The 20,000-nt window shown below is 45.8% G+C and overlaps 1 protein-coding gene across 2 annotated transcripts in view; it reads right to left on the bottom strand.

Moving 5' to 3' along the window:
* The window catches only part of fto (FTO alpha-ketoglutarate dependent dioxygenase), a 132,031-nt gene that overhangs the window by 58,776 nt on the left and 53,255 nt on the right, over positions 1–20,000 (bottom strand). For both annotated transcript variants that reach the window (XM_079997022.1, XM_079997021.1), the window contains one exon: positions 13,279–13,403. In XM_079997022.1, the coding sequence (XP_079853148.1) occupies positions 13,279–13,403 (125 nt within the window). The remainder of the gene's footprint in view (positions 1–13,278; positions 13,404–20,000) is intronic.

Genomic DNA, 20,000 nt, shown 5'->3' with positions numbered 1-20,000 from the left:
CCGATTCCCCCCAAACCCAATCAACATAACAGCGACTGGAGAGCAAATTCATTCAGCTGAGATGTGCAATAAAGGCGAGCAAATCGAGGCGGCGTATTAACGAGTGATGTGTGTGTGTGTGTGTGTGTGTGTGTGTGTGTGTGTGTGTGTGTGTGTGTGTATTATTGCAAAGCGCAGCAGCAAGTGTGTTGTTTTTTTTCGGCCGCGTGGTCGCTGTGTACAGGGCGAGTTAACGATAGGCGTGTCCCATTAATCTTCGAAGTGATTTATAGCGCCAGGATACCGGAGAATCGTTTTATTCCGAGGTGCGGGTTACAGATCGTCACATGCCAGAGCAAGATATGTCACATTATAGCCCATAAATCTGATCATTTGTGTAACACATGCCTGGCACGGCAAAACACATAACCGCCAACACAAACAGAAACGGCGTGGGATTCACCCCTCACCCCCAGTGTGCGCGGCTTTGCGTTGAGCACCTGGCCTCGCCACACCTGCCGCTCAGCATATGGCACTCACATGAATCAGTCAGTTCAGTTACAGCCAGACTAGTTTCCACAGAGCTGCAGGTATGTCAGCCTTCTTGCTCAACAGCCCAGGTGGATGCTGGGTGTGTGTGTGTGTGTGTGTGTGCGTGCGTGCGTGCGCATGTGCGTGTGTGCGCGTGTGTGTGGTACAGGTGGTCTCGTACTCGATCTGACCTCTGTGAGAAGGACTTATAACTCCAGGCCTCCAGCTGGAGGAGCCGCGACCTCGCAGCCAGGCGGACAGGGAGACCTGTCTCCACGTCCTTCTTCCAGCCCGCGGTGTGTCCTCAACAAGGGGGGGGTGGGGGGGGGGGTGGTTGGATCAAACAGTATCTCAAAAATAATTCAAAGGCTGTGCCAGGAAATTTAACAGAAAAAAAAAAAAACCCGACACTTTCAGTCAATAAACTATGAGAGCACTATGAGTACAGTGTCAACAATGTCGAGAAAAACATCAGGAAAGTCTCTCTGTTTATATAATTAAGTGTCGTTTGGGAAGGACACTTAAGTACTCAGACATCTTACTTTATTTAAAGTACAAATACCCCGAAACAGAGTGACTCTAGTTAAAGTTAAAGTATTAGGTTGACATTTCTATATAACTAGTATATACAGTAAGTACTTGCAATTAAATGCACTTAAAGTATTAAAAATACAAGTACTATAACGAGCCAATAATAATGAATAAAGTGACACTGCACTTTTTTTCTGCAGATAAATGCTCATGCATATCTTGATTACAAGCTACAAAAATAGTGGTATCATAGTAATTTACAAATATACAATATAAATATAAAAACATGATTATGAAAAAAAATAATAATAATAAATAAATAAAAATAACGTTACAGTGTTGGAAATTGTAGAATTGAATGTCCCATCAGTATGCATCATATTAATAAAGACAGGTATATTGTACATATACACTTGTGTGTTTGTCCTCAATTCAACACAGATTGACCAAAAAACAGCGCAGTGGCCTTAAACCAGCCCCATCTGCTACGGGGTGAGGTGTCGGTGGATGTCAAAGCTGAAACCAAACAAAAACCAGAGGCCGCTCTGCAGCCGCCCCGACGCTAACGCAGTACACCGGAAAAAAAATAAAAAAATAAAAAAATGGTGTTGTTAGCCGCAGTCTCGCAGATGAGATCCGCTGCTCCTACAATTATTCTAATGCCAGCGTGCCAGGACGCCGGTGCTACCAAATGCTGCTGTCAACCCAGGGGTTTAATTAGCTTGGCATGTGTGCCACTTATAATCACCTGCCATTACCGGTCCTGGCTGCATCTGCTTACGCGTCTGTCAGCGGCGGGCAGGCTGTGCATCAGTGGGAGCGGGTGTATGAGTGGGTGTGGGTGAGTGGGTGGCGGTGTGGGCTAGTGGGAAGAAGACAGTCCCTCAACCAAAATGGAACTCAGACACAAAGAACCAATGAGCGAACCCCACATATGCCTCCGCTTTTCGCACACGCATTGTCATCAGTCTTCAACTGTTTTTATTTTCATTCGGTGAGGAAATTCCGCTGCGATTCCAGAGACTCGACTCATGGCCGCTTCTGTCTTTGTGTACGTGTCATTTGCATTCAAATAAGTTCACGACACTTATTTGTCACTTTTGGGATCATTTGGATCGGCATTACTGTCCTGCCGTGCGCCGAATCTTCCAATGTCTACAAATTGCATCCGGTGGGTGAACTGTTCACCGGTGATTGAAGCAATCGACTGCTGTGACCTGGCCCCACGGATCGATGTGAAACGTGTCTCATTTCAGAACAAAAAATAAATAAATAAATAAATGCAATTTGCAAATGATTGTCTACATTCTTCGTGTATTATCAGCCATACTACAGCCACCCAACCGCAAGGAAAGTGGATCAGTTTCCCTCCGCCGTGTGCACAATCCACTAATTGCATCACAAGTCCCCCTGCGCGTGGAGAGTAGAGTAGCGTCTGCGCAGGGGAGGGCAGGACTTGAAGTTGGGAGTTCTAGGCTACACCCGAGGCCGAATACATCGCATTGTGATTTCATGACAACTGGAGGAGAGAGTTTTGGGGGTGGGGGGGGGGTGAAATGAGGAGAAAGGAAGGAAAACACTGCGCCGAGGACGGACTTGGCCCGACACAGAAGAAATGGAAGTTAAAAGTGAATCAGTTGGCTCCCTTTGGCGCAGTGGGGGCTACCTGGGGGGTGTGGGGATGGAGGGATGGATGGATGGGGGTTGTGGATGAGGGGGGGGGGCCAGGAGTAGACGAAGGGAGTGGGGAGGAGGAGGAGGGCAGGCCTCTGGCTCTCTCACTAACTGCAGGATGGACCTCGGGCGGTGGATTCAGCTATCGAGGCCACAGGTTCCCTAGTGAGCACCCTTTGGAGCGTGCGCGCGCACACACACACACACACACACACACACACACACACACACACGCCGGCTCCGAAACATGTGTTGGCGTGTGCCTGCACATGTGTGCACAACATCGGACACATTTTTTTTTTTTCCGGGGGTTTGCCCGTGTACGAGTGGAATCACACAGACGGGCGCGTGTAGAATCCCGCCGACAAAATGGCAACTCCCCCCCACGCGTGCGCTCTCTCCAAAACGTGTCCGCCAAGAAACACAATGGCGTTAACAATAACACTCCCATTCCTTGCAACAAAAAGTTTCCCATTTAGAGTCGAATCAAAGCCTCAATATTGTGCGGCTTTGAAAACATCTGTTGGGGACTTGTGTGGGTACACTAATTACAAATATCTGCAGTAATCCTGCGCTGATAAGAGAGTCATTACTCCGCCAGACATTTATCACTGTGGGATTGATGACCCATTTCAGAGGCTGCCTTTGTACGGGGAAGTGAAAGCGCTGATATCCCTTTATCCTCCATCGCTGCTGAAGCCATCCATTTGTCAGGAGGCATGCTAGTTAGAATTGTAATTAACAGCTAAGGACTTTGGCCCTAATAGAATCTTGGCAGAAAACTGCAGACTGACTCCGGAGGAGACAGAGAGAGGAAGTAGAGTTTTATTTTTTTTTTCCCTCTTTTTTTTACACTTTTTTTCTCTCGCTAATTGCCAGGCAAGCGTGTGTGTCTTGTCTGCGGAGAACAGAGCTCCACGCTCCGTCAAGGAAGTGCTTAAGCAGCAATACTGTCTTCTTTCGAGCGGGGTTCTCGGTTTCGTTTGGACGGTGCGTGCGGGATGCCTATCCATGGGAATGTGCGCATGCTCGAGTATGACACTCAACACGCCAAAAAAGTAACTTCTGGCCCGTACCACTCGCTGCCGCTCTCCCGCCGCTCTCTCCCCCTCTCTCTCTCTTAGACACAAAAACACAGATAGTGTGCATGCTAACACCCGGGTCGTACATGAAAGTGGCGCCCACCTGGCATTAAACTTAGAGGTTGCAGTAGTTTTTTGTTTTTTTTTGCTCCGACCTTCTGGTACCCACGCAGACACGAATCCACTGCTCAACCACCATAAAGTTGTGGGTGCTCTCTTTGACCTCTTTGGGGGTTCTTTCTCTCTCTCCCTCCCTCCCTCCCTCTCTCTCGCTCTCTCTCTCCCTCCCTCACCCACACGCACACACACACATGCGCACGCACACCACAGACGACACAGAAGAAGCGGTCCCACCCGGGAGCGGCAGATGATCACAGTAGGTGAGGACTAAAGGTCTGGCCACCTGCCTGCCTCATCCAAGTCTCAGTAGCTGTAATGAACAGAGACAGCTCGGAGACCGCCCTGCGGGCCTGCCCCGGCCCCCACCGCCCCCCCTGCCCCTCCGCTGCAGGGCAGCGCTGGGGGGCCCACGGGGCCACAGGGACGCCAAAGATGTTCCACACACTGACAGGCGGGTTCTACCTGGCTAGCCTCCTGTAGGGATGCCCAAAAACACACGCACGGAGGCACATACAAACGTGGCTTATGGTACAAAAAACACTCAGAATTACAGTCACAAACAAACACGCACAAATCCAAACACATGCACATGAATATATATATGCATGAACCGTAAATGTACACGTGTACATACAGACACACACGGAAATAAACACACAAACGCATAACAATACACAAACACGCACTTAATGACACGCGCATGCGCGCGCGCGCACACACACACTAACACACACACACACACACACACACACACACACACACACACACACACACACACACACACACACACACACACACACACACACACACACACACACAGGTGTAGGGCACACCCTGACCCAATGTAATTCTTCCACCGCACGGCTGGTGACAGGAGCAGCTGAGGCCACTACGGCAGACAGATGAAATTTTCATAACTATCTCCTCCAACTTCCCACCTCACCTTCAGGATAATTTATGACCTGCCCGCCAGCCTTGAAGAGACAATATGCTTGCTATGAAATGAAGTGTTCCAGCAGTGTAGGCTATAATTAACAGAGGAGGGATGAGAAAGATGGTGGCGGTGGTGGTGGTGTGTGTGTGTGTCTGTGTGTGGTGTGTGTGTGTGTGTGTATGTGTGTGTGTGTGTGTGTGTGTGTGTGTGTGTGTGTGTGTGTGTGTGTGTGTGCGTGTGTGTCTGTGGCTGGGGAGATTGGGTGAGCACATGGTATGCATGTGTTTGTGTCGATGTGCTTGACGACCTGTGTGTCTATTTGTGTGTGTGTGTGTGTGTGTGTGTGTGTGTGTGTGTGTGTGTGTGTAACTGACATGGAGAGCGATGGCAGCCCAGCAACATGGCCATACATTCCCACGGATTCACGGTTACATGAATATATACAGCATATCTCACAATATCAAGACATAATAGGCTACCGAGGTTTTAATCAAATCGGTATTTTACACCTTTGGAATTGTGTAGCTGTCTAGCGTGTGTGCATAAGTCCTGTAAATCATCTTTATTCAGAGACATTAATACTCCTACCTTAAAACACATTAACCACAGAGTGCGTTTAAGAGCCTCTAATGAGAGGTTTACCTGTGGCCCACACAAGATACAGTATATGGAAGTCCCCCAAATATTTGAATTGAGTCACTGCCACGTGTGAGTCCCAACAACCATCACCTCAGTAAAGTAAATCATATTAAACACATACTGTGTGATGTTTTTATAGCTTCAGTCATAAACCAAGTAGAATTTCAGCAGGTAAGCCACGAAAAAGCAGAAAAGTCTCATGACTTAAATATGTAAAACATTTTTTGTAATTTTGTAATTAAATAAATGTAATAATAACGTAACAGTGATTGTAATGAACCAAATAATAGTTTTTCTTAAATTTTTTAATGTTTCTGTTTTTCTATTTGTCACACATTGAGGCCTTACATCATCTCATCCCATTATGATCCATCAACCTTTTAACCCCAACGACGCCGAAAACAAATCCCACACCCCCCAAGTAAGAACACCTCACCAGTGTGCAAAATATTGTTTCCAAATAAAAACAGAAACATTTAATGGACGACTGTCTCTGCAACAAATACTGCTTTAACGACTGTGGGACATTTAACTGGGGGGACATTTTTTTAACTCTCTCATTCTCCTCTCCATACCACATCACGTTGCAAAGCAATGACTGTTAAATGTGTAATTATGAAATTACTGTTTCCATTAAAATCTGCAACCAATTAACCACAGTTGTATTGGGCAAACAGTGTGGAGAGGGGAAAAAAAAAAAAAAAGCTGTTTGACAGCGAATTGGGCCATTTTCAGAGAACGCATTTCAACACTGCACCGCAAAATAAGAGAAAGTGTGTGTTCCAGTATCTAATTACCGAATAGTTTTGGTCCCAGGCAGAACAGATGTAAGCACATGTATACAATATAGCAATACAACTTTATATATATATATATATATATATATATATATATATGTGTGTGTGTGTGTGTGTGTGTGTGTGTGTGTGTGTGTGTGTGTGTGTGTGTGTGTGTGAGTCCGTGGCGGTACTGTTTTTGTACGCTTCTGTATGTGTGTGTGTAAACTCGACCGTCCTGTTGTGATTTTTCATGTGCGCGGCGTACACACTCTATCTGTAAAGATGAATAATTAGCATCAGTCAACTTGTTCTGAGCACATTCCTGCAGGAATAAGATGTACTCCGGTGTACTTTCCAGCCTGGGAGCCAACCGCGATGAGAAGCTGATCGCTACGGCAACAGCAGCTGTGAGGTTTTGCTGAGGTCAGGGCATGTCATGAATAACTGACTGATTGCTAAACAGGGAAGGTGCATGAGATTGAGATTCATAATTTACAGTCGTGCGCGCGCGCGCACACACACACACACACACACACACACACACACACACACACACACACACACACACACACACACACACACACACACACACACCGAAACACCTCAGACACGCAGGCCACAGGCGATCTCATCGCACGCATGCAGCCGTTCAAAGGGACCACACAGACATGTTTTAGATAAAGACAGACAAATTAGACGACAGCTTCTCAGGCTAACCGCGGCGTTGGCACTAATTACAGGCAGGCCTGCGATGAAAGAGACAGATGATATGTCCTTATTTGTTTTCTCCTCCAGCATGCTTAAACTGTGTAAACACGGCGGTGACATGGGCACCGAGAGAAGCCGACATACAGTGAGAGCGAGAGCGATACAATGGGAAAGAGAGAACGTAGAGCACAGACCCAAACAGAGAGAGAGAGAGAGCGAGAGAGAGAGAGAGAGAGAGCAAGAGATGGATAGAGAGAGGTAGAAAGTTAGGTAGAGACAGTAAGGTGGAAAATCCAGACACAGGTGTTTGCCCACCAGCCCTGCTGACAAAGCCCGGGGGTATAGAGGATCAAAATCACAGCCAACAAACTTTTGGCTCGCAGCTAGCGCCAAGGAAAACAGACTGAGCAAGCCATGTCTGTTCTGCCGGTGAGAGAGCGCTGCTGCTGTGGGCTCAATATACAGGCAAAACATGGGGCGGGTGGGGGGTCATGTCTGGGATATCTGATTAACCTGTCGCCCCAGGTGACAAGTTACATCACAGAGGCCTGGTTGACAAGACGCCCAGTCTGCCCTGCCTGCCCTGCCTGCCCGACATCCCACATGTCTGGGTGCGATGCCAGTCCAAATACCACCAGCATCACTCAGTGTTAATTAAACCTACAGTACTCATTAACAGTGTTAAAGTTTGATGTCATTTTTATCCATGTGATTACGCCCTCCAGCCCTCCAGTACACCCTGAATCCCCAGCCGCCAAAGAGCTACTGCCATACTCTTAACATTGACATCCCAACATGACAAAATCAGTCCTTCATTAAGTTGTTTGGCGAGCAGATGACTGCATGGCAGGAAGGACTATGGGAACTCTGAGCACTCATTCAGACTGTTTGAAGAAGAAAAATGACTTAATTAATTTCCGATATCCAATGCCTTGGAGTGTGTACCTAACATGTATGTCGTAAGGTGGGGCAGCCCGGAGCACTCAGAGGAAACCCATGTGACCGTGCAAATTCCACACGGAAAGAGCCCAGTCTGGTTTCAACCCAGAACCTTCTTGCTGTGAGGCAACAGTGCCACCATCAAGACCACAACACCATCACACCCTCCAGCCGTCCAGTACACCATGGAATCCTCAAACAGCCACTGACATAGTGTTAATGTATACATCCCAACATGACAAAAACCCTCCTCCATTCAGTTGCTTTAGTGACTGGTAAGCAGATGACTGCGTGGCCAGAGGTCTATGGGAACTCTAGCACCAACTCGGACAGCTTAAAAAAAGGGACTTGGCTCACTTTCATTTTCTCCCCTCCTGCACAGTATGACGTCACCATCTCTAAGGGCTTGAAACTTTTCATCCAGCAGGTCATTGGTTGTAGTGGACAACGTTGAGTCGTACCCGCCCTCATTGTGGAAGCGACACGGACAATCTTTCAAATTCCCATCTGAGACGGGGGACGTCCATTGTACCCTAAATGATGGTCCCACCCTGGTGAGGGGATGGAGGTGGAGTCCGTCAGGGAAACACAAAAGATATGTCACCGAGAAGTGACAGCAAAGGAGGGTCTCTCTCCCTTTTTTATCTCCCTTCTTTACCTCTCTGCGGGATGCAACTGGAAGCTGACGACGGCAGTGGGGTCAGCTACGACTGGGCAGAACTCCAGCCCTAGCTGTATGGCCAATGCTGGCCCCTGGTGACCCCTGAGTTTGATGACAGACTGGGTTCTTTGTGTGGTACCACCAAACCCAGGTGAGGGCAGAGGAGTATGGGGGAGTTAGGACAAAGGCAGGAAACAAAGGGGAGGTAGAGGCTGAGAGATGGCCCCGGGTCAGAGGTCAAGCTGGACAGCTGAGTGATGGGTGCAGCTGTGGACCCTTGGACCTCCTCCGCTGGCCCCTCAGCTCTGCGAGCCATGTCAGCTGATGTCGCCTTTGTGTTTGGATAAAGACCTCACTAGGTCTCAACAAGTTGTAGAATAGTTAACAGACATAGCAACAGATGTACTGTGCCACAGATTCTCAATGTAGACTTATTATAGTGACACCCTTAACTACTCAGCCTGAATCAATTCCTGCTCCATTCATGGGGGAAAACTGGAAATATGAAATGAAAAGAATAACATTAAGAATAATTCATTTGTTCCATTCATCTTAATACATTATAAGTGATGCATTACCAATAATGTATGCAACGGACAAGGAAAAACAAGGCTCTACAGTTAAATTTTTCCTTTTCTTTTGAAAATTATTTTTTCCTGCCGTTGTTAATGTATCTGTCCCTAAACGTTAAGCTGATTTGTCAAAAAAGGCATTTCTCGCCATCTTCACCATAGGCTTAGAATGTATTGCAAAATTACTTTGAACTGACAAACTGTCCTACTAGGTGGATTTAATATGATTAGACTCAAAGAAGAGTCTCTGGTTTTTCCAGTGAATACACATTTCCACTTGACCTGTGACAATTTTTATGAAAATGCCATGTGCATATGCTATGATTTTCATATTATACATATAACACATACATATAACATGTCATATATCATATAACATATAACATATTATCCTAAATTCTATTATGATCATTTATTGGTGCGTCCCTCCATGAAGAAGTATTAAATCTGCATGTGATAGGCCTTTATATAAATGTGAAGTAAAATTAGCAGCCAAGTGCCCCCCTCCAACGCAAACCACTGCCGCTCTTGATTTACACATCCTAAGCTGTCCAAATGTTTCCCATGTCAAAGGTCAAGGGTTGCCTCCTCTCCTACTGGCCCACACTGAGAGGGATGGACAGGGGCGGCCAAATCAGCCCAAGAAAAGAAAGGAAGAAAAAATCTGCATAATGGTCATAAACACCGTCTCCCCCTCACCCTGTTCCTTTCCCTGCGACACGGAGGCGATCTCAGTCCACAGTCTGTTAATCTTTCACTACAAACTTGCTTGCTTTTACACTGACCAACGGGAGAACAGAGGAGGGGAATGAAAGGGGGGAGGCAAAAAGAGGAGTGGATGAAAGAGGAGGAAGAAAAAAGCCACAGAGAGGGCCAGATGGTCACCTTCACAGTCCATTTATCAAACCCAATGTGGCCCTCCCCTCCTCTCCCCACTGCTCTCATGTCCTAAACCTCCATGTAATTCTGTAATGATTTTCATTATCATATAATGACCTTACAAAGCATACAGCAGTTTGCATGGTCAGTACAAAACTCACAGCTGTTCCCTTCAGTGTTTGCTCGCCAACTGTGACAAAGCTGACTTTTTACTGTTTTTTCCTTTATTTTGTTTTTTAGTTGGCATCACAGTGACCTTTGGATGGTAAAGGTCAGTGGAAAGTCAACCCGGTCAGAAGTGTCCACGACTGCCACAGGCGTAGATTCAAATACCTGCTATGGAACGCTTGGAATTCAAATTTTCCACAAAAAAAAAGAAAAAAAGTTGTGATAGGTTCATTCACTTTACCAGTCATAATTGTCCTGGGAACCAATAGTTCCCAGGACAATCACAACCAATAGGCATCTTCAATATGAATACTGTAGTTCTGGTTATTTGGCGCTCATCTCTTCTGGCTGATTGAGGATAAACGTTCAAGCTACTATTACATCTACACTGCCCGCATGCCATATTGAACAACCCTGCTTCCTTATAGTCACCCAACCGCAAAATAAACCCAATTTCCACAGGTACTCAAGCGGCATTTTCCAAAGGGACACAAAGGGCAGCATCTATAAATTTTTTTTTTTAAAAAGGCATCTCTGGCACTGCGGAAATAAACCAGAATAGCTTCTATTGAAAAAAAGAAAAAGCCCTCATAACATCATTGACCCTCGGTAAATGAAGGGGCAGCGTCATCCGTCCCCTGTGAAGAACCTAGTGGTCACAGAATAGCATTTATCTTTCTCCGCTGCTGCTTAGTACTAAGACAATGCCCTGGAGGGAGACGCTGAGCGCTAGCAGGCCCGGGTTCCAGAATGCAGACTGCTGCTTTAACTGCTGTTGAAGTTAGGAAACTTAATCAATCAGTGCTGGTTGTTTATGTTTATGTGCCCCCTAGCAGGAGTCATCAATCATTCCTCCCCCACCCCCTATCTTTTAGATAGTATTATGGACTAAGTGGCAACCATGGAAACAAAAGCCACAATAATAATAAAAGCCTGCCTGTTGCATATTGCATGAAAACCTAATTAGGATGCTCGAAATATATATATATATATATATATATATATATATATATATATATAAAGAAGCCGCAAAATGAGTCAGCTAATTAATCTCAAAAGTGCCTTTTTGGTGAGTGTTTTTATGGAAATAAAAGAACTTTTGAATGAAACTGTCTAAAATGAGCTAAAAATACCGTCTCTCTGCCCCTGCTTCTCCAATAAAACACCCCATCCTTGATTGAAAACAATGACGTCACCTTAAAAAAAAAAAAAAGAGAGTCCACAAAGACAAAGTCAACTCTTACTCCATAAAATCCAACGGGTCGAGATTTGCCTTATCGCCTACATATCTCCAATCAGCATCAGCGCGTCTCACTTAACATAGTGCACGGCCATGTGTTTAGTGTCGTGTAAATGCTATCTGTTGACAGCCACTTGACAGATGACCCCTGGCTATCTGTTGGGGTAAGCGGCAGAGAGGCATCTTATGTGTGTAAGGAGAGAAGAGATATCGGGAGCAGTTGGAGTTCAAACACATTACAGATTATGGCCCTGTGTGTGGGTGGCTCGCCCCAACCTCCCAAACTAATCTAATCGCTCCTTCAGTGCCGATAAAGTAAACTTCTGTCTGCCCTCGCCGACAAGAACTGAGCATTTCCTGTCCAGCCCTGTGATAATAGTTCTCAAGATCTGAGGGTGGCCTGGTGTACGGGCTGGAGTTAGACACGGTTTGTAGCTGGCAACACTGCATTGTGGGTGGTGGCGACGCGGGGGGGGGGGCCCTGATTTTCCGCCAGTGCGTCAGGCGCGTGGGAGGGGGGATGGGGGGGCAGGATGGTTTCTAGCTTTCACCACCTGCGCTTGGAATGCTCTCGCGAACCAGAGCCTACGTTGGAGTTGCGAGGGGTGCAGGCGTCAACGTAGCTCGGCGAGGTGTGTGGAAAGCGTCTGTTTACAAGGCTCATCTGGCCGGGGTCTGGTAGGAGGTCAACTGGAGGGGACACTTCAAACGGCGAAGGGGATGCGTGGAAGGATGGGGGCTGTCACCGTGGAGGAAGTTGGCCTAATTCCTCCACCAAAAGAAACGTTTCTTGTAGGAATTTGTAGTTTGCGAAATCTGCCCCGGGCATTCGGGGTGACCTGGGTCTCGTCTGGCCCAAAGCAGAGAGGGGGGGGGCAGGGGTGGGGGGGTTAAAAAGGGGCAGGCTTGGATTAGATGAAGTGTAGATCAAGGGTCCAAGTGGCTGAGGGCCCTTTTTTTCGGGCTGAAAGCCGAGGTCAAGTTGCAATGTAACAGGAATCAAAACATATTGCATATTTAAGTGTACATGTTTCTACTTCTGCATGTGCGTGCGTGCAGGTGTGTGCGTGTATGTCTGTGTGTGTGCCTGCAAATATGTGCATCTGTGTGTCCTTGCAAGTGCCAAGGGGGAGAGAGTGGTTGAGACGAGGAACAGCTAAAATAACATTGTCTTGTGTGAGCAACCTTTCTTTATCTGAATGAATGGCCAGTGTTTCAAACCCTTCCCCGTAGCCCCTTATCTGGCAGGAAGGAAGTGGCTGAGCTTATCCGAGACACACGTGTGGCTGTGATAGCTGCCAGGACCGAGCGCCACAAACACCAAACACAATTCAGCATATCTGTGGAATTCACAGGATCTCATTTTGTGTTTTTCTCCCTAAAAAGCAGAATGGGGAGTTTGCCTGCACCGTTAACGATTTAATTCTTTCTTCAGAGAATATGGCGAAAATGGAGAACACCGCTGATGGGATTAATTCTCCAAATACAATGGACTGTCATATAATAGGACTACAATGTTTATTCTTGGTAGTCAGTTCAGTTAAAAAATTAATTTTCACAATTATTTTTGGGGGAAAAATGTAAAAAATGTGACACATAATAAACAATAATAATAATAATAATAATAATAACAATAATAATAATAATAATTATTATTATTATTATTATTATTATTATTATGATAATAGCTGCCTTCATATTGGTCACAATAAAGGCAAAGCACTATTTTAAATGAAGGTAATCATATTTAAAATCGAACAATGGAATTGCCCTTTGCTCGTAGATGGAGCGCTGTCTCACTTCCGAATGGGAGGATAAACGCTGGGAGACCCGTGCCCTTACCTGTCTCTCCATGTCTGTCTCTGCTGCTGTCTGTCCATCAGGGCAGCCAGCAGGGTTTCCGCCATCTCCCTCCTGCTCTCTCCCGCCTGGCCATCCTCCTCCACCACCGACAGGAAGAGCTTTGTCTGAAACAGGAAGCAAACAGGAAGTTATACCAAAAGAGTGTATCGAGTGGAGCAACAGCTCTTCTTTCAATTGCAAATGGCCTTTCACGTGCCCCAGAGCACACAATGCCACATCTATACTATACACTTATCACCATACCTGATGTATTTTAGTTTCTTAAACTTTTCTTTACTTTGGCTTATTTAACACTTTACTCCGCTCTGTTCTGTTCGTAATTTAAATCACTGTTAACCAGAATCAAATTCCTTTTATGTGTATACTTGACCAACAAAGCCTGATTCAGATTCTGCTTCATACCCTGATGCAGAATGAAAAAGAAGGGGGGCGACGGGACGATTACCTAAAGTGACTACCCGACCCTCCCCGGTTCCTCACCCCAGTTTCGATTTGGAGCTACTGCGAGTCAAGTTTCTAACATCCCTGGGACGGGTACATACAGTAAGTCTAGTATAAAGTCAGTTTCACATCAGAGGACGGGCAAATTACATCCAATATTAGAGTGTGAGTCAATTAATCACGTCCTGCACAGCACAGTGTAATGTGTGAGTATCCCCCTGTTGAACATGAATTACAGGCTGGCTTAGAGTGTGACGTGGCGCATCAGTACTAATCTGAGACATCCTGGCAAACCTTCGCTACAGAGTCCTCGGCAGCCTCTAAGCCGGTTGAGAGGGAGTCAAACGAAAAGGGATCTGGCAGCCCAAATTAAATGCAGCGCTGTCAGCCACGCTCAAATACCCCCCCCCCACGGTCTCCCCCTTTCTCTCTCCATCCTTCACAGACTCCCTCCTCTCCCTCCCTGTCTGACTCCCTCTGAATATCCCAAACTGTCTTCTCGCAGCTTCTGAGCGGTGATGGATCTGTAACTCTGACTGACTCTGACGCCTTGTTAAGAGCAGTCTCTTCCCGTCACATCCACCAGTCAAAGGCTTTCATTTCTTCCCATTAAGAGGCGTTTGCCTCCGCAGTCATCCAGCCCTGTTTCAAAAAAAAAAAAAAAAAAAAGGAAAAAAGAACCCACAATGTAAGGGAGCCCACGCTACGTCTACCCTCCCTTTCTCTTTTTTAATCCTTCCTTTGACAATCCACCTGTCTGTCTTAATTCGTATGAAGACGGGTTGACTGTGAGAGTGTATGTGTGTGTGTGTGTGTGTGTGTGTGTGTGTGTGTGTGTGTGTGTGTGTGTGTGTGTGTGTGTTTTTCTTCTCCCTCCAAAGCGGAGGTGTGTTATTTTCCGACAGAGTATTACACTCACTTCCTCCACTCCACGCAGGACAGGTGTCAAAACATGTGGTGGCGCGTGACTGATTACACCTGACTCTAAGGAGACACCGCAGATTGCGGTGACCAGGGGGAAGCGGGGCCATCTGTACAGCCTATGGAAACTGTACCACCCGTTTTGGATCAAACCCCTTCTCCCCCGGGGATGATTGGCAGGAGGAGAAACTGCAAGAAAGTGCATTCTGAGAGCGGCGGCATCGTGGCAGCCTCTAGACATCATATCACTGCTCTGGAAGTGTTGTGTTGTGTCAGCATATCAAGTGCAGCGCGGCAGGAAAAGAAATCCGGAGTTGATTTGAAACCTGTTTGTGTCTGTCCCTCTGCTTGCTTTCGCCGCAAAACTGACCCGGGAACAGCGTTAGCGGAATGCGCGACCAGGCGGACTAGACCGCCCTTTGGTTTCTTGTCCTTTTGTCTGCAAACGGAGGCAGAGCTTTGGATCCGTTTGGGTGACGCAAAATAAATGATTCACAATAAAACCTGAACCAATAATAATAACACTGAAACCAACAACGGATCCGACTCTGAACTTCAACTCCCGACGGCGGCCATAGTGCAGTGTGTAGTGTGTCTGTGTCTTTTGCATCCCTCACTTAAAATTTGTCATGGAAATTGGGAGAGATCTGGGTCCCTGGGTGTCTTCACTAGTGTAAGAGCAAGATGGCAAATGTAAAAACAGATTTGAATAAGTTAACACCCAACATGAATATTAATAAATATTATATATTGTTTATAATTTTATAAATATAACATACTTACTTAGTTTTAAGCTAGGTTAATAATAATGCTACCTTGCCAGTTGCTTAGCAACAGTGGCTTCTGGTCGTAGTGTCGGACCATAACGTGTCGCACAAGTGAAAAATAATATTCTGTTTGATGAAAAAATCTCTGCACCGCACAGGGTCTGAGCTTTTTCAGTAAAGTTGTTGCCGTTTGTCAGTCAAGTAAATCCCCTGCCGATACCAACACCCACTTTCTATATAGGCATTGCTGTATCACCTCCTCATCATCACCTTCATCAACTTACTCCTGTTCAACTGAGGTGCACGGAGCCAGATGGAAAGCTGCCTGAGCTTTGAGAAAAGACAAACTGTGGCTGAATAACAACCGAGAAACAAAGCCAACATGAAACATTTCTCAATGAAACGTTTTTATTTTTTGGGGTTTTTTTTCAGCAAATATAATACTCAGTGTTCTTGAAAGGAGGCTGTCCTCTACAGAGGGTTTGGGGGTGGCGGGGTCACCCATGCCCTCAATGCATCACCCTGGTTGTGTTTTCCCCAACAGAGGCGATGACAGAAGCCTCCAAAGCAGTTCCTCCAGCTCGCCAACACATCCAGCTCCGCTCAGCTCTCCTGTTAAACCTCGGCAAACACATTGGCGACAGCCCCCCTGGGAGGACCTTTGTTTTTTGGGAGTTTGTCCCTTAATGTGTCTCCTTGTAGTGTGTGTGTGTGTGTGTGTGTGTGTGTGTGTGTGTGTGTGTGTGTGTGTGTGTGTGTGTGTCTTAAAGTGTTTCTTGATGTATGATACATCGTCTTGTCCTTCAGTGTATGTGAGTCACATAATGTGTATGTTTTCTTTTGTGTGTGTTGGTGTATGTATAAACATTTGTGTGTGGGAACATACACTGAAGTCTGTGTGTGTGTGTGTGTGTGTGTGTGTGTGTGTGTGTGTGTGTGTGTGTGTGTGTGTGTGTGTGTGTGTGTGTGTCTGTGTCTGTGTGTATGCATATGGTGTTTAGAGATGCTGGCGGTGAGTGAGGCCTTCAGGTTTAGCCCCAGGCTGATCCCCGGGCCCTTTAGACGCCCCGCTGGTTGTTTACTGGCCAGGCCCAGCCTCAGCCAACCTCTCCCAGACCACGGCCCTTTATCTCCGGCCCTGTGTTAGCACTAACCGGCCCCCTCTCTCCCTCTATTTACCATCAGATGACAGTAGCTGTCCTCAGCCCTTGCCATCGACGCTGTGCAGCAATGTCCCCCTGACCCAGACCCCGTCCCGGGGTTAGGGAGAGGACAGAGAGGGTCCATGTTACCCCCAACCCCCAATAGCCATCTTGACACAGACACAACATTTTGGAACTGTGTATTTAAACTGGGGATAGGCATAAACATTCACGGCCCTGTAAGATGTTGCACTCAGACTAAGATGGGATGTCAGCTGGGAGGGGGCTGGACTGATGATAGCACTGCCACCGATTGTTGGCCTGTGGGCCGCCAACTGACACCTCGAACCCAGACTCAATATTAACACCAATAATTTGTCAAATGTGTATGTTACAATGTGACACTGAATCAACTGAGGATACCCAAATGGAGGTGATCTTTGTGATAGGCTGCAATGGTGCTGTATGGTCTAAGTCCATATTATTTAGGTTACAGCATTTTGAGAGTACTGAGAGTACAGTAAAATACTAGGAGCACAAGCGGGCTGACACTCAATAAAAACAGTCCAAACATCACACATCGAAATGCCTTAACTCACTTTAAAACAAAGACCTTTGGGGGACCTCAAGCAGTCTTTAGCTAGCTTTTCCTCTTTGGAAAACGATTTCCCAACATTTCCAAGCAAAACGTGCTTGTTTCGAGTGCTTAGAGAACAGAACCTAGAAAGCAAGTAGTGGTTGGTAAGTTACCACATGTTTTGGCTGGTAGGTCACTTGCAGCAATGGTGGCACCAGTCTGATGCCCACCTTCGTCTAACTGGCAGACTCCGCTTTTGTGGCCATAGCACTTCCCTGTCCAACAGGCCCAGGAACACGACATCAGTCTACCGCGTGCCAACCAGCTTGTATGCACATATGGAGGCAGACAGGGCCCTTGGCTTGTAAATCAGCCTTGTATTTTGCATCGCTGGCCAATCGCTGATTTTAATGAAGGTATGCGGGAACGATTTTAAATTCAGTTTTAACCCAAGCCTATTCAACTGGCATGCTAATCCAGGGCAAACTACAATGAGTGAGCAAGTACAGGTTTAGTCTCTCACTATAAAAGCACACATGGCTGCACAGCCGCCAACTGCAAAGGTCTGTGGTTGTATTTTATTGGGCAACAACCAGCAAGTACGCATGAGTGGAACTGTGTGGATGTGTACCAGGGTGCTTGATGTATGTATGTAAATCTGATTAAATTAAACACTAGCGACTGCTTTGACAAAGTTGTTGGGAACAAGGTATGATATTCCAGTTACAGTACAAAATTCAGTGTGTATCCTGTTCGCCCTGCTGCTGGCGGTAAACATTGAAAATCTTGGCTCTTTGTTATTTGGCTTTGGGCAAAGACTTTTCCTTTGCTTGTAAGTTGGCCATTGCCACAAAAGGCTTTAAAAGTATGCAACAACACATCAGATTCCTTTTGCACGGCGAATTCACAAAGAATGGATTGCGGCCACTAATAGCACCATGAACTGCGTACCAATTGGGCCGTCTCAGCATCCGATTCACAAAAGATATGGATATCATACTAATGATATGACAGCACAAACACGCCCATAAAGTTTGGCTGCTGAGTGCAATTTGCCCTTGTTTTACGTCTGATGCAATGATCCACGTGGCAAAGCAAATAATCCGTGCATGGGGGGGGGGTCTCATTACGCATTAAGACCACTGCTCTACACTTTCCTGCTTTACAAATTATCAGTCTTAAATTAATATAAAACTCAAAATAATTGTGAGAGGGGCTGCGCCGGTGCCATGCCGAATCCTGACGGAAGGTTTGAAAATAATGGAAATTGTCCGACGGGGGGGTTTTACTTCGTATTTTAAGGTTTATGTGCAGTGACTATAAAACATTGAAATAGAATAAGTAAATCTATAATAAAACTTACCTCTTCCCACACAGTTCATGAATTGCATGAATAAAATGTGTATTTATTAAACATTTTATTTGAAAAATTCTAGTTCTCACTGAATCTTAATATAACAATGGAGAAATGATGACAGTTGATTTAATATATTTTGCTCTACGAAGTTCCGGGGCGCTACACCCGGAAGGCCGTGGCCTGCGGAGCTGTCCATGGTTCTGCAGGTTCGATGCCATCTGCTCTGTGGTTCAATGCCAGTTTTGACCACTTTATTGCTATTCCCCACAACTTTTAGTTGTTTTTTTCGATATCTTTTGCATTTAATAGGAATTATAGAACCTTGTTTGTAAATGTTTGTAACATCCTTTTGTACAATATATTATTCAAAGTTCCAACAAGTTGCTTTTGGAGTGCGTTTTGAAAACCACGGACTGCTGTGCATTCCACTACCTATAGATGCCGTGTCAGTAACTGTAACTGTGTGTGGTTATTAGCGCTGGTGTTTGTGAATTGGACGCAATTTTCACCAAGACTCATTTGCATAGAAAGGTGAATTCTGCACCAAATGCTTGCATAATACCCAATATAAATATGTGCAAATAGCACTGGCACACCGAGACGCTATTACAGTGGCAGAGCAGTTAGTGGTGCATTTCACCGTTTGCGGATGCTTTGTGAATTAGACGCCTGCTTTTTCTGTTATTCGTGCCGGTTTAGCGGCCGCAAAAGTCGCGCAATCGCTTTGTGAATTTGCCCCTCAATAACTATAGCGTCGTAGCCTGGTACACATATGACGTATGCTCGATCCATTGGCTCCGCTGAAAATCATTCAATTCAACGGAGGAGTTCTGTAACAGTATGAAAACGCAACGCCCCGTTGTGGAAAGTAGCTCCATTCAGAATGGAGTGATGGATACTTTAGTAAATTACGAAAACGCAATGTTGTCACGTTGTCATTATGTTTGGTAGCTTTAAATAATCAACACAACAAGAATATCCATTCACAATTCACATGTGAACATAATGAGACCAATGGCAGTCACTGCTAATGTCGTACAAACACGCAGCGCACCGCTCCATTTTTTTAGATTGAGCGCACAATCTGATCCATGGGGGTGATATTGCGTTGAGATTTTGTGAACGTAACATTGACAAAAGAATTGTGGCGTTACTCCACTTGCTCCAGCTGCTTTCCATACTTCCATACTTATACGAGAAACCAATATCACTTCCTGCGCCGCTGTGGAATTGAGAAGCTGCTGAGGTTTAGAGAAGCGATCTGTGTGTGTGTTTTGCACACACCACTGTGACCTGACTCGCTTATGAGGGCAAATGCTCCGCTGATAGAAATACTGTATAAGCACTGGAAAAAAAAAGATATAGCCAATAAAAGCATTTTTTTGGAACATAAAATGTTTTATTTTCTCTCTGTCGTTGGTCCGCTTGCATATGACGACAAAGCGATGATATTTATGAACTTTAAACTGCCCATTTCCCTTTCAAACGGGTAGATA

Source organism: Zeus faber, assembly GCF_960531495.2.
Source record: "Zeus faber genome assembly, chromosome: 3".
NCBI lineage: Eukaryota > Metazoa > Chordata > Actinopteri > Zeiformes > Zeidae > Zeus > Zeus faber.
Note: the sequence above shows the minus strand (reverse complement) of the source record. Positions and strands in the feature narration are given on the sequence as shown.